General features: G+C 34.9%; 1 protein-coding gene across 4 annotated transcripts in view; it reads left to right on the top strand.

Moving 5' to 3' along the window:
* LOC145675822 (uncharacterized) overlaps positions 1 to 13,734 on the top strand; it is a 526,764-nt gene that overhangs the window by 194,365 nt on the left and 318,665 nt on the right. For 2 of the 4 annotated variants that reach the window (XM_081746549.1, XM_081746548.1), the window contains exon 3: positions 9,654 to 12,033. The exons of 1 other annotated variant lie outside the window; for it this stretch is intronic. In XM_081746549.1, coding sequence (XP_081602675.1) covers positions 9,654 to 11,356 — 1,703 coding nt within the window. In that variant the 3' untranslated portion in view covers positions 11,357 to 12,033. Of the gene's footprint in view, positions 1 to 1,484; positions 1,541 to 9,653; positions 12,034 to 13,734 lie in introns of those variants that run through there. One more of the 4 variants, XM_081746550.1, reaches the window with a different exon arrangement.

Raw genomic sequence — 13,734 nt, 5'->3', positions numbered from 1 at the left:
AAGGGTTAGGTGAATGAAAAAGTCGACGAACACGTATCCCATTGTTTTCAGGAGCACAGGTTTTTTTTTTTTTGAATGAAAGAGTGTCCCAGAGTCCCGCAGAGGGTCCCAGACAGGGTCCGCAGAGGGTCCCGAAATTTTTTTTTCCAAGCGCCGGAATACAACTTCTTAATAAAGAACAATCTCATAAAATACAGGAGATATACGAACCCTACGCCTGTGACGTCCATTCGTTGTGAAAGAAGTTTTCTTTCTTTTATATGACGCGTCGAAACATAGGTAAGAACCAGGCCCGTAGCCAGCCCAAAAATTTAGGGGGGGCAGGTAGAAGTTAGGGGGGGCCCGATCCAATCATATTATACTTCATCACCATATTATAGTTCATTTGCAAGCCTACCGTGAAATTTTATGGGGGCCAGCCAAAATTTAGGGGGGCCCGGCCCCCTCTTGCCCCCCCGTGGATACGGGCCTGGTAAGAACTACAATGATACTCGTAAAACATACTGTAGACACTTGGGTCTGTTACGAGCTCATTGTTAGCACAATCCGATTACGCAATCGACACTGGTATTTTTTGATTTTTTTAATTTGATTTATTGACATAACACAACAGGCACAGGCCTAATTACAGTGTTACATAGTATATACGTTATACAGATTAAATAGGTTAATAAAGCTATTGGTAATAGTTACATTTGTCTTACAAAATTAATAGACTGAAAACAATCGAAAGATGATGCTGTATATACGTCCCCGTAAAAAAATAGGAAAATAATCTGAGTAATGAGATAATTAAATATAGAATGTTAACTAGGCTAGCACTACTGCGCAAATGTGTCTTCTCTGACCAGCGGTGTATATTACCGGTGGCGTCTGTGACCAGTGGCTTGTCTAACCAACTTTCAACTCTGTGTGATGTGGGTGCTATGACGTGTGGGGGCTATGACCGAACCAAGGAAGTTAGTTCGCGAAATTGCCCTCTGCACAGATATTTCAGATGCATAATGCTTGGTCACGCCAAACATCTGCAAGTATACAATGTTCGGCTACAGGAAAGCATAAGCTGGACCACGTCTAATTTTTGATATAGTTTGTGAACATGAATTTCAAGAAATTTTGATGATCCGACTTTCGAAACTCAGAGTATCAAACATAAAGGTAACCAAGAAAGCAAACTGTACTACACCTAATTTGTTTTGTAAATTGGACCAAGAGGAACAAGAATCTGATGGAATTCTGACAATCCAACTTTCAGAACTTGAGAAAATCATGTTTGGTCCAGCTTGCTTCCCTGGTCATCTTTATAATTGTATATCTTGAGTTCTGAAAGTTAGATCGTCAAAATTCCTGCACATTCACGTTTCTCTTGGTTTAATTTACAAAATATATCAAAATTAGATGCGGTCCAGTTTGCTTCCGTGCAGCCTAAAGTTTTTTTTTTAAATCAATAAACGGTTGATTGTTGCATTTTATCACAATTAACATGCTTAGTTACGTTAATATTTGTGAAATTTGTAGAACTTTAAGAACGGAACTCCATGTAAGGATATCTAAGTTTAGTTACTGCCTTATGTGGACGAAGTAGTTTAGCGATTATATATATACATACTATAGATTACTTACTGCCTTACATATTATAAGCTATATATAGACTAAGTACTTTCACTGATTACATAGTTTAAGTATGCCTAGGCCCTAATTTTGCATCATCCTTAACTTTGCAGTGCCTCATAAAATGAAATAAACTTGTGAGTATAGAAGGCTGTGGGAGTAGATGTTATCACTGATAAATGAGTACATATATTTCGTTATTACTGATAAATGAGGGCATACATTTCGTTATCGCTGATAAATGAGAGCATACCTTTATTTCGTTATCACTGATAAATGAGGACATACATTTCGTTATCACTCATTAATGAAGGCATATATTTCGTTATCACTAATAAATAAGGACGTATGTTTCGTTGTAGGAAGGAATATTTTCCTTCTCTATCATCTAAGAAACCAGATTAAATGTAACAAGAGACATGATTTTTCTGCCGTTTGAAGAACTAAAGTGCACCTCCTCCATTTCACGAGGTACTTATAGTATAAATTTTAGAGTATTACGATTATGCTATCAGTTATCTATGATAAACATGGTTTAGGGACGTATGTGAGAGATGTCATAGGCATAACAACAACCAACTTTTCTTAGAAATCTAGACATCGATAATACCTACGACCCATATTCATGAACATTCTGTTTAGAGTGAAATTTTAAAAAATTGAGTTTCGGAGAATTATTTTAGTGCGTGTAAGTTATGTACCTATCATGTCTAGGTACTTGATAAATATGAAGTGAGTACGTACCTTATTTTTATGTTGCACAATTACAAATGGTCGTATAATACAAGTCCTGTAGACGACACACTTAAGTATTCGTAACTATAACCTTATTGGTCAGGTCAGATGTAAGATTGGATTAGTGATGAAAAAATGCACGGCCAAGACCAAGACCTGGGTGGTCATGGTCTTGCTTGCAATAGCCTTGCAGGTCTTGCTTTTAAGAAATCTTTTGCTTTTCATAGGTAAATTTTACTATGAATATAAGTGATAATAAATTCTACAATGCGCCAATAGTAATGAAAATACAATGTATCGTGTAAGTATGATGACAGCGTACAACATACGAGATTACCTTTTTTTTTTCAATGGGTGTCCACGCTTCACTACTTATAAGATAAATCAGAACGTTTCGTAATCTTTTTATAATCTTTTTTTTAACAGATCCAATAGTCCACTGGTTCCCAAACTGGGGAGGCTACCCCTGAGACACACGAAAGAAAATCAAGATGGCACAGAATACTGAAATATCATGAATTGTAAAATTATTAATACACTATAAAGGTGTCAGATTTTTTTCTTTTCAACCACGATTAGTTAATCTTTGTATTGAACAAACTTCCAATTAAATATAATGCTTTTGTTGTACTGCACTCCAGAAACGCGGACATTATGCAAAAGCGATGAAAAAAATGGATGCCTTTGAAACGTGGGCATGGAGAAAAAAGAAGAGAATTAGCTGGGTTCAACATAAAACGAATGAGAAAGTGTTAGGAAAAGTAGCAGTAGGGAAGACAAAGAGAATTTTAGATGTAATTAAGAGGAGGAAGAGGAACTGGTTGGGACATTGGCTGAAGAGGAACTGTATTATGAGGGACGTGCTAGAGGGTATGGTGGAATGAAAGAGAGGGAGGGGTGAAAGAGACTGTTATTGAAGGGAGGTATTAAAACAGAAAATTTCTACGTCAAGACGAATAGAATAGCCGAGGACCACGGTATATCGAAGCCTGTGAGTTGTACAAGTGATCTGCCCATAATGGCAGAATAGCTATGATGATGACGATGATGATGAAGATATGTATAGCAATATTGGCCAAAAATGATATAAAAAATTAAAATAATAAAATAATAATGATTATAATCAAACCTGAGTGAAAACTGAAAACAACTCAACTGTCTATGTTTTTTGTGTAAACTCAGTTTATATAAATACTTTTGACCTATATTAAAAATATAAAATAACGGCATCAAGCTCCAAGTTATTTGAAATATTTGAACAAAATCACTTTCACTTGTGAATACGGATTATTTATTGTTATATAATGTTATATCGCTCAATCCTCGATGGGTCGTATACCTAAGGAGGCTTAAAAGTTATATTGATAAACAATTATTCTACGTACAAGCATCCGCCATTGAACTTGCGGTCACATGCACTAAGTTTCTGTCAATGTGACGAAAATATTATTTTGATATTAATTTTATGAGCACACATTAAAAATTTCCCAACGGAAGCTTGAGCCTCGGAGCCAAGGGCATACCCATGCACCTATGGTGTACGGAATTAAGAATGTTCAATACTTCATTTCTTTTTAGTTTTGGAAGAACACTACTAATAGGTTTTGAAATGAAATGTAATATCTAGTTTAACATCCCAGGATTATACACTGAGGCTAAGGGAGATGGTGGTGATGAGAAATGAATGAAATAGTGGAATGAAGAAAGTAGGAGGAAATGGGAAAATCCCGAGAAAACCCACGCACCCAAGAAAGTGCGAGGTTAAGTGAGCGTGAAGTTCTGAGTGGCAAGTGAGCATAAGATTGAGTAAATTCGAATTTATTTTCCCATCGTGAGCACGAGGTCGAGTGAGCGTGCAGTCGAGCGAGCGCGAGGTTTCATCGTCTGAGTCGGGAAGTACGATTCTGCTTGTGATCATGAGTTCGAGTGAGTGTGAGTTCTAAGTCAGTTTCTGAATGCGAGGTTGAGAGGAAATGAACACCTCTGATTATCGAAACTAATATTTCATAGATTAATTACAGACGATCTCTATATTGAAACCTTTGAATTCTCTACATCAAAACATTTCAGTGGAAAAGGCATTTTCATTATTTTATCTCCCCCTGCTCCCACTTCGACTCTGTCATGATTTGCACCTAGTTATGCCCCTGACTATGACCCGGATTCGATTCCCAGTGGGAGCTTATATGGTTCCGATTCTGCGTTAACCTGTAGGTTCATATCTCATATAGCCTTGCTGCTGAATAGGACGCTAAACTCAAATCAAACGAAATAAAAAACTTGTACAATGTTGCACTGTGCCGCTAGCCGTTCACTTAGTTTCGACAGCAGTGGCGTCACTAGGCCTTACTTGAGGGGCTCAAACCCCCTAATTTTCTTCGAAGTCCATCGAAATTTCACACCGAAAATGTTACAGTTAAAAATTTGTTTGAATATGCATAATTTTACATGCAGTTTAATATTGGCTATTTTTAAAACCTTATCATAGTATATGCACTGTTTTGGGCAGGTTAGAAGTCGAAAATAAAAATAAAAACATTAATGAAAAACTTTCTCAAAAAAATAGTTTGAGAAACAATGCCTTTTAAAAACAAAAGCAAAATGGCGTGTTTTGTATCTTTATGAATTGTTGAAATATTAGAATGTACATTTCCGTAACAATAGAGATAAAATAAATAAACATATCTACGCATAAGACACCAAAAACGTGCAATCTAGAACAGCAACAACATTATTTTGCACCCACAGCAAGCGAATTTCGCTGTGTCCTTGATTGGAGATGACTCGAAAATACTAAATGAAATTTTGGGGTTGCAGGGTAGTTTGCCCCCTGAAAGGGTCTTCAGTCTCCCAAACAAAAAATACTAGTGATACTACTGTTTGACAGTTAAGACCTCCACCGATATAAGAGTTTCACGTTTTTAACTAGTATATTTGTAGACACGTGATTAAAATATATTGACCTGAGAGACAATTGTTTTCTTTTTCTAACACAAGATAATAAGCTCTAAATTTAAACCACTATTAAATAATTCATTGGGCAAGTACTCACCTGTCCAGCAGGTTTCAAGAAATGTGCAATATTTCTAGTTTGCTACTGCTTTAATGGAAATAGTTCCTGCCCTTCGTTCTTATGGACTGTTTTTCCAATCCTGAAGTATTTCTGTTTTTCATTTTTATTGCCACTTTCTTCTTTTTGTGTAGTTTGCATAACCCATAGGGATACTTTCCACTTCCCGCAACAGCTTCGAAGTACGCATGACATTTACTTTTTGCGCTTTCCACTTGCGTTTTTGATTTTGCAAATTTCTTCTTACTCTTTACGAAAATTTCAACTATCATTGCTACTATCATCTGGTGATACAAAACTACTACTTTCACTTATTGACATATCTGTTAAGACATTGTCACTCATTCTTTTAGAACACAAGCTTACAATCCAAGATATTTTTTTTTTAAAAAAATCAATGCTCTTGCTTCGAAGCTAAAGAGGAGTAGGTATGTATGTTCAGTACTGAATGAGAAAGACTTTTTCAATTTCGCATTCAGTTCCTTACTGGACTCGTTCGCTATTACTTTGAATTTTATGTTCTAATTTATCAGACTGTTTCTCTAATTGTTCTGTTAACATCGCTTGGAGTTGTTCGAATGTAATGCTACTCTCCATATTTACTTAAATTACAAACAACTAATTTACTGACAAAATATATGTGTCTGAGTTCAAATACAGATTACACTAATACAAAACACAAATATAAATATTCATATTCAATGTGCAAGTGATTAAATTCAAACATGAAACACAAAACTCAATGTAATACTTGCTGACAATCAATCCACGTATATATTTGTTTTCTCGAAATACCCTTTAATTAAGTGAGCTGTTCTTGCTATAATTTAATCGATACAATTATTATTACATTAATATTACCTGTTGGTTACTTTAAAGGTGCATCGCGCTAATGTTATGGTGTTTTGCTCAACTACGATCAGCTGTTTATACTGTCGGAAATTAGCGAAAGAAAATTTTCGCGAACAAAAGTAAGATATTATGTTTTAATTTCTTACAAAGGAAATTATACTAATAATATTTCTATGATAATTAAACTTACTTTATACTGTTTAAAGCTTGTTTGTTGTTTTCTTTCCCTTTCTTTTTTCACAAGTTAAAACGATTTTACGAATGATTTACCCCGAAATCGTCTGCTACATGTAACTACGTGACTCAAATTCTAGATTCTGTACGCAAACACTACGATACCTATTCTACATGCTGTCGGATTTTAACAAGTAAACAATAATATATTTGGGCACAATTATATTCGAAGATTAAGTTAGGTCCTGTCACGGTCGCCATGTTAGGTTGAAACCGTTATGTACGTTGTGGTTCGGAACTACTCTTAATTCTTCGTTTAGCCTCTTCTCCTTTTCTTTTCCCAGCTATTTCACAACGGACATGGTCCATACCCATGCCTGCATCTTTATCGTGCTGGGGCTGGGATCACATTAGATTTGGATGCAGGCAACGTAAAAGGATTATACTGAACTGTGTGTAATTAAATCATGCATTAAGTTTGCAACAAATGATAAAACTAAAATTTAGCTAATGAAATTATAATATTACTCAATAAATTTACATATTATATACACATTACTAAAAAAGTAAATGGATTAACAACCCTTCGCTTAATATATGAACGAAGTAGGTGGCTTGATATACGAACTAAAGAACTCACGTAAATCTTCGGCTAGCCAGTAATGTTATCCTATTATGGTCCTGATGTCGAGTCCCAGATGCTGTTTCCGTGGTTAATTTTCCAAGCTGGTGCCGAAAATACGATCCTTAATGTACATGGTAACAGACGAGGTATTGCTCCGGGATTCCACTTCTTGTGATTTTTATCGTAATGAAAACGAACTGACTCAATTTAGTCTTCACATGTAAACTGTTTCAAAATTAAACTGTTCAGCACTTACATTCAAACACTGTACGAGTAAAACTGTTCGACATAGATCAACTAATGAGACGGTTAAGTTTGTCCCACATAGGGATATGTTACGCGTAAAGAAAATGATCAGAGATGCGAGCACTATGTAATTTTAGGCAGCATTGGGCGCTGCTTTCAAGAAGGCCCGGGACGCGCTGGAACAAACAGCGGCGAGGAGATAATCCTCACGATGGGTGTCGAAACACTGAAGCACTCTTTTGATTAACTATAGAATATCAACGCTGGGGCTTGAGTTTCCCGCTTGTGACGTATAATGTTGAGTCCAAGCTCTTTGGCTGAAGAGATGCGGATACTTCGAATGGGCCAACTGGCGATGGGCGATAACAACATGTAGGTGTTATTGCAAGTGTCCCGTTTTCTGGACTCAAGGGAGCAATCACAAAGGGAGTCGCTGTGTCCACATCATATGTCTATATATAGCCATGAAATCGGACTGAGGCTCACCAACACAAACGAAGAAGCATACCAAAGCGATGAGGGAAGAGTTTCTAGAAAGTTAGAGAATGTACGAGGCTTGGTTAATAAAGTTCGAAATTAAGTCTATTTTTCCCAATTTCCCTATTAAATCCAAAAATGAGTTTTAGGTCGGTGATAAGACTGCCTGAACACTGGTGTTATAAGCTTTTTAAATCTGGGGGAGGGGATGAATCAAAATCAAAATCATCTTTCCGACAAATACAAAGTAGTATAGTTTCTTTAAATATATTTGACTAAAATCTGAGCGAACGAGTCCCCCGAAATCCCCGTTAACGACGCCCGTGGCCTGAAGCAACTGAAGAATGAAAAACAAATCTTCTTTTGCTATATTTATCCCAGGACAAGCCGACCAACTTTATTAGCTCGAAGGTTAAAGGTTTAAGTTTAGTTCGGATAAAACACGCCTGTAGAATAATGTCTGATTTCCCAATAAGTAATCCTTATTGTTTAGAAACACAGCTATGCATCATAATCCAGCACTAATGACACATTTCTTTGTGTGCAACTAGCTTTGATTAGAATGACACCTGTGTGGCTTAAAAACGAGTAATAACTACAGAAAACACGAATAACCGATTCAGAAAACGACATACTGTAGTTATATGCTACAGGGGCAAGTAGACTTACACGGATTCCTTAAACTATTGGGAACACATTCACTCTAGCTGCATTTTTACTGAAGCCAAGAAATTCAAGTGAAAAATGTAACGATTTTGCATGCAAGACCAAGACTTACGCACATCACTAGATTGGATATGGAGTCCTCCTCTTACTATAGTCTAGCGTCGCAATGCCACGACTTAGAAAGTGCAAGTCGTTTTGCTCCTCGACTAATGCTGAGGTGTTGTATTTAATTGTACTCGTGGTGAAATTAATAAGTACATATACCTACAAGAATATACTTCTAGCATCATATTTGTCAATGCATGAACTTACACGATGGCTAGTGTAAGGTAGTTGGTTTCGGTACGTCGAAACGAATTTAAACACAGAATTACAAAGCAGTTTTTACAGGTAAACAATTCTTAAGTTAATTATAATGGACTTTTGAAATATCCAAGGACTTGCTACCAGCAAAGACACAGGACTAATAGTCCGGTAGAAAGATGAAATAATAAGATAAATGCATTGATCGGTAAATCCCATCTGAAGGTCCAAGATTTGATTTCCTGTCTTAGTTAGGAGCAGAAAACACGAATATAAATTACGAGAACGGAATATAACCTAAATGGCATCAAAAGTTAAAAAAAAAACGTGCAGATAGTTGAGAGGATTCAGAAAAAAACAGAAGTGCCAATTATGAAACTGGAAATTTTAGAAAATGTCTGAGAGCTTTGAATCACATTAAAAAGCTGGATTAACGCAGAATCTCCTATGAAACTGACGATGCATGATGAAGCTGATACCCTATTTTCTGTATTTTGTATACGATAATAGTGCAATATAAGAAAGTGTTTTTTTTTTTTTTTTTTAAATATGGCATAGTGAAGATCAACAACGCTGATTTTAATCACATCAAAATAGTTTCACATTAGATCAGAGTTCAGAGTTCCAATTATTTTGCCATTACCTAAAGTGTGAGAAAGCGCTATTTAATCATTAATGATGGTATGTCTAAATAATAATAATAATAATAATAATAATAATAATAATAATAATAATAATAATAATAATAATAATAATAATAATAATAATAATAATAATAATAATAATATAAATAAATCAATAATACAAGTATTTTGTGACTTTCAATTGATTGAAATTGTCGCGACAACGAGGTTAGTTAATTATATGTGCTTTACTTCATGATTTCATTTCCAGGTTCTTCAAGTACGGCTTACGGTAATAAAATGGCATGGCTCCGTAACCCTCTACCTCTACAGGAAATCCTTTATTCCAACATACGAGAAACCGTTTTGTCCAAATGTCCGAAGACAGAAGACGAAGTGTCTAATTTTTACAACGCAAGACAAGCTATTCGAGATTATTATGCTTTGCTGCCTAGAACTGCATTTTTGGAACTGGTGGAGGTTATCTTGGAGGAAGACGAATTTGTTGGTTTCACAGAAAATTCCGAGGTTTACCCAACATACTTGTATTTGCTGGAAATATTTCTTCAAAAGGATGTTCGTAACATTGATCTGCATTTTCAACTTTTCACAAACAAAACGTGTTATTGTTCGAGAACACTGGAGTTATTGAGAGAAAACTGCAATAGTTTAATTAGTATAGATATGACAACTAGTTTTGAAGGACGCGATCATTTTACAGACGAAATTGGAAGATATGTGAAGAAAGTACTTCCATCAGCTGTAAATCTGGTTCGATTAAGTTTATGGGACTGTTGCACAGATAAAATTCTTGGTATTATTGGAAGAGAGTGTCACCATCTCAGGGAGCTGGATGTTTCAAACGCAAAAATTACAGATTTAGGTCTTAATTATTTAACTCAAAACATCACGGAAATGGAAGATGCGAATGAAATTTATGGCGAATGGGAGAGTACTTTTTGGAAATTTTCAAATGTGTTTCCACCAGTCTGCGAACTTATTCCCCAGCGAGATCCGATGATTAAAGAGATTAGATTTAAGCGATATTCAAGAACAAAGAATCCCCTATGTTCTACTTTACGTAAGTTAGCAATACGTATGGGCCATTTTTCAGTTAATATCATGTTAGTATTACTGGAGTTATTGGAGAATTTAGAGGTTTTGGATTATGATTTGGAACCCCTATTTTCATATTTGTTGAATAAAGGGTGGCACCCTCAGGAAGCCCAAGGTCAAGTATTAAAGTTAAATAAATTAAAAATAAGTTCCGTGACCACTGGCATGTTTAATTTGATTACGAAACTTTGTCCAAGACTGGTAGATGTAGAAATACAGAGTGAATTTGAGAGTTTGGATGTTAACAGTATTCCACCTCTGGAGTCATTGGATATCAGTACTAGATTCGGTAATAGTAATTTTGCCGAATTTAGTGGTAATGTGGTCGATAAAGTACTCCAATATCTCACCAACAATGGAGAAAATCTGAAGAATTTAAATCTATCATTTCTGGTTTACATTTCTCAATCTAAAGAAAAGTTGGATGTATCTGCTATGCTAAACTCTTGTCCAAATTTAAATTCGTACTGTATTTCGGACTCAATGAACTATATTCAAGTAAACTGTTCATCTAACCAAAATACTTTTCTAACAACTGTCAAATTGCATACATACATTTCTGAAGATAGTCTCATTAATCTTCTACACAGAGTACCCAATATTGAAGAACTTACCATCATGACCTTGTTGGATAAATCTGAAAACTTTATTCAAAAGATTTGTAACGTATATCCACGGCCACATTGGAAGTTATTCTTTGTACATTCTTGTAATATTGTAGAAACTGAAGAGGAGTTGCTTCTTTTTCTCGCACATTTTCAACAAATCAAACTTTTGGAATCTCTTCCACAAGAATTGTGGGGATTTAACTCAGAAAGTCTCAAACACCAAAGAAAATATCGCCGTCTTTACGCTTAATGTTTAATGAAATATTAATGTTTCATCTTTTTTTCCTGAAAACAAAATTCTAAGGTGTAATCAAAAATGTCAAGATAATATATTTATCTTTTTTATTATATGAATCCAAGAGAATAAAATTAATGAATTTTAATAACAGCATTACTATATGTGTATTATTGGCACGCACAGTAGAAGCCAGCAAAATAACCTTTTAGATTATAAATATGGATGCACCCGAGACGAGATATGACTGAAATTTAGTCTCGTTTCGTTTCGTAAACGAGACGAAATTCGAGCCAATTTATGCTTTGTGAAATTCAAGCCGAGATAAATGTTTCTCGGATCGAAAATTCGAGTTGAAACACGAGACAACAATAGTTTTTAGTGGTTTTAATTACAGTCGCTGTTCCATTATTTTAAGTAGTGTTGCCAACTTAAATAAATTGGTAAATTTTATTCTAAATATAGTGCAAATAACATACCTAAACTGCAAAATATTTTAAAATTATTCGTAATTTGTTATATGGTGCAAGAATGTTTTTAAAAGACGATGTTTTTCGTAGTCTTTATAATGTTAATGTCAAAGTTTTGGTTCCAGCAATACATGTAAATGCAAATTGTAACTGAAATTAAATGTAACTGATAACTTTTCAGTAACCCTAGTTGTTTCCTTAAGCCTTAATCGTGATGTACAGAAACCCATGGTTAATTAAAAGTTCTAATTACACCCTAGTTACATTTCACTTGTTTTAGTTTGACCACCGACCACCTCAAACTCGATCCATACCATAGCTGTATGCAGTTGTTCAAGGACTTACAGTTAGTAATACACATTGTGTTCATTTTTGGTTTTGTTTGTTTTAGTTTAATGTCCCACGATTATGCTAGGGCGTCTAAAGGAGACGTGAAGCTAATGATTATAATGGAATCCGAACCACTTCGGTCGTTCAACTGTACTCCCACCGGAAATCGAATTCGGGACCACGCGAACCGAAGTCAAGCGTGCTAGCCACTAGACCAAATGGAGTCCTCACATTGTGTTGATTTAAATCATTGAGTCAGTGTTGTCAGATTCGAAGATCAAAAACTAGCGTATCTGTGCTCCAAAAGTAGCGGATTTGAACAATTTGTAGGACAAATATATACAGTAGAAATGCATTATTTGGCAACTAATGACTGGTACTAATGAAATTATTTTTAATATGGACTGGAAAATGTGCTGGACATATTGCAAGAAATTATGATCGATGAACAAAAACAATTCTAGACAGGATACCACGAGATAAAAACAGCCTAGAAAACGTTCTTGTACAAGAAGGTGTGACGAAATGAAGAACAACTGGGGAGTAACCTGAGAAAGAATTGCTCAAGCTTAGTTGTAGAGAAGACTTGGGAAGACCTTCATCCAGCAGTGGGTTGATAGTGGTTGATTATGATTATGGTTATGATTTTATTATATCTGGACCTCAGAGATAAACTAAACCAAGTTATAATTTCGTAATTTTACAGGAGAAGCGAAAAACCGGTTCCTTAAGTAAGACCTATAGTACTGTTTTTCAAACTATACTAAGTAGTTACAAAGTAACAGGATGTTTTAAGACTTATATTATTACACCATTAGAAAGAACATAGTCTAAAAAAATATTGTTAAATAAATTTCGACCAAAAAGTGACTTAGCATGTAGTCTACTACTAAAGTTCATATATATATATATATATATATATATATATATATATATATATAACTTTTACTGGGTAAGGTAGGGTAAAAACGGACCCAAAATTTAACGAAATTCGTACAGAAAAAAAATATTTTTGACTCTTTATATTGCAGCAAAACTACGAAAATTAATAGAAAAGAAAACAAGAAAGTTAAAAATCACTCATATTGCTGGGACAGAGAAAATAGATACATGTAGCTCGAATTACCTGTATACTTATATAATATGTATGTCCATGTTTTGCAAGTAATTATCATTCAATATAAAATTTCAGCATAATGAACGCACAATTAGTTTTCTCGAATAAAGATCACATGCACCGCTGAAAACTCAGAAATAAGCTTAGTCTATGTTACGGCACTGGATATATGCTTATGTAATACATTACGACCTTATGAACTTGTTTAAGAAACAGAATGTACTTAAAGTGAGATGCGAACTATACGAAACATCGGACTTTGAATCTAACTTGTTTGATGATCCAATCTGAGACCTCAGATAGCAATGGTGAGTGCCGTAGCTCCCACCACAAGGTTAAGGAAGTTCCTGTTTTAGAGTGTCAATTAAACACTGAGATGTGAAACGGTAATAAATCATTTGATTATTTTGAAACAAAATATATTGTAGTAATAATTTGCTCTATTTGTTAAGGTAATGAATATGACAGTCAAAGTA

The sequence above is a fragment of the Thermobia domestica genome, chromosome 18 (genome assembly GCF_964235325.1).
Source record: "Thermobia domestica chromosome 18, izTheDome1.hap1.1, whole genome shotgun sequence".
In the NCBI taxonomy this organism is placed as follows: Eukaryota; Metazoa; Arthropoda; class Insecta; order Zygentoma; family Lepismatidae; genus Thermobia; species Thermobia domestica.
Note: the sequence above shows the minus strand (reverse complement) of the source record. Positions and strands in the feature narration are given on the sequence as shown.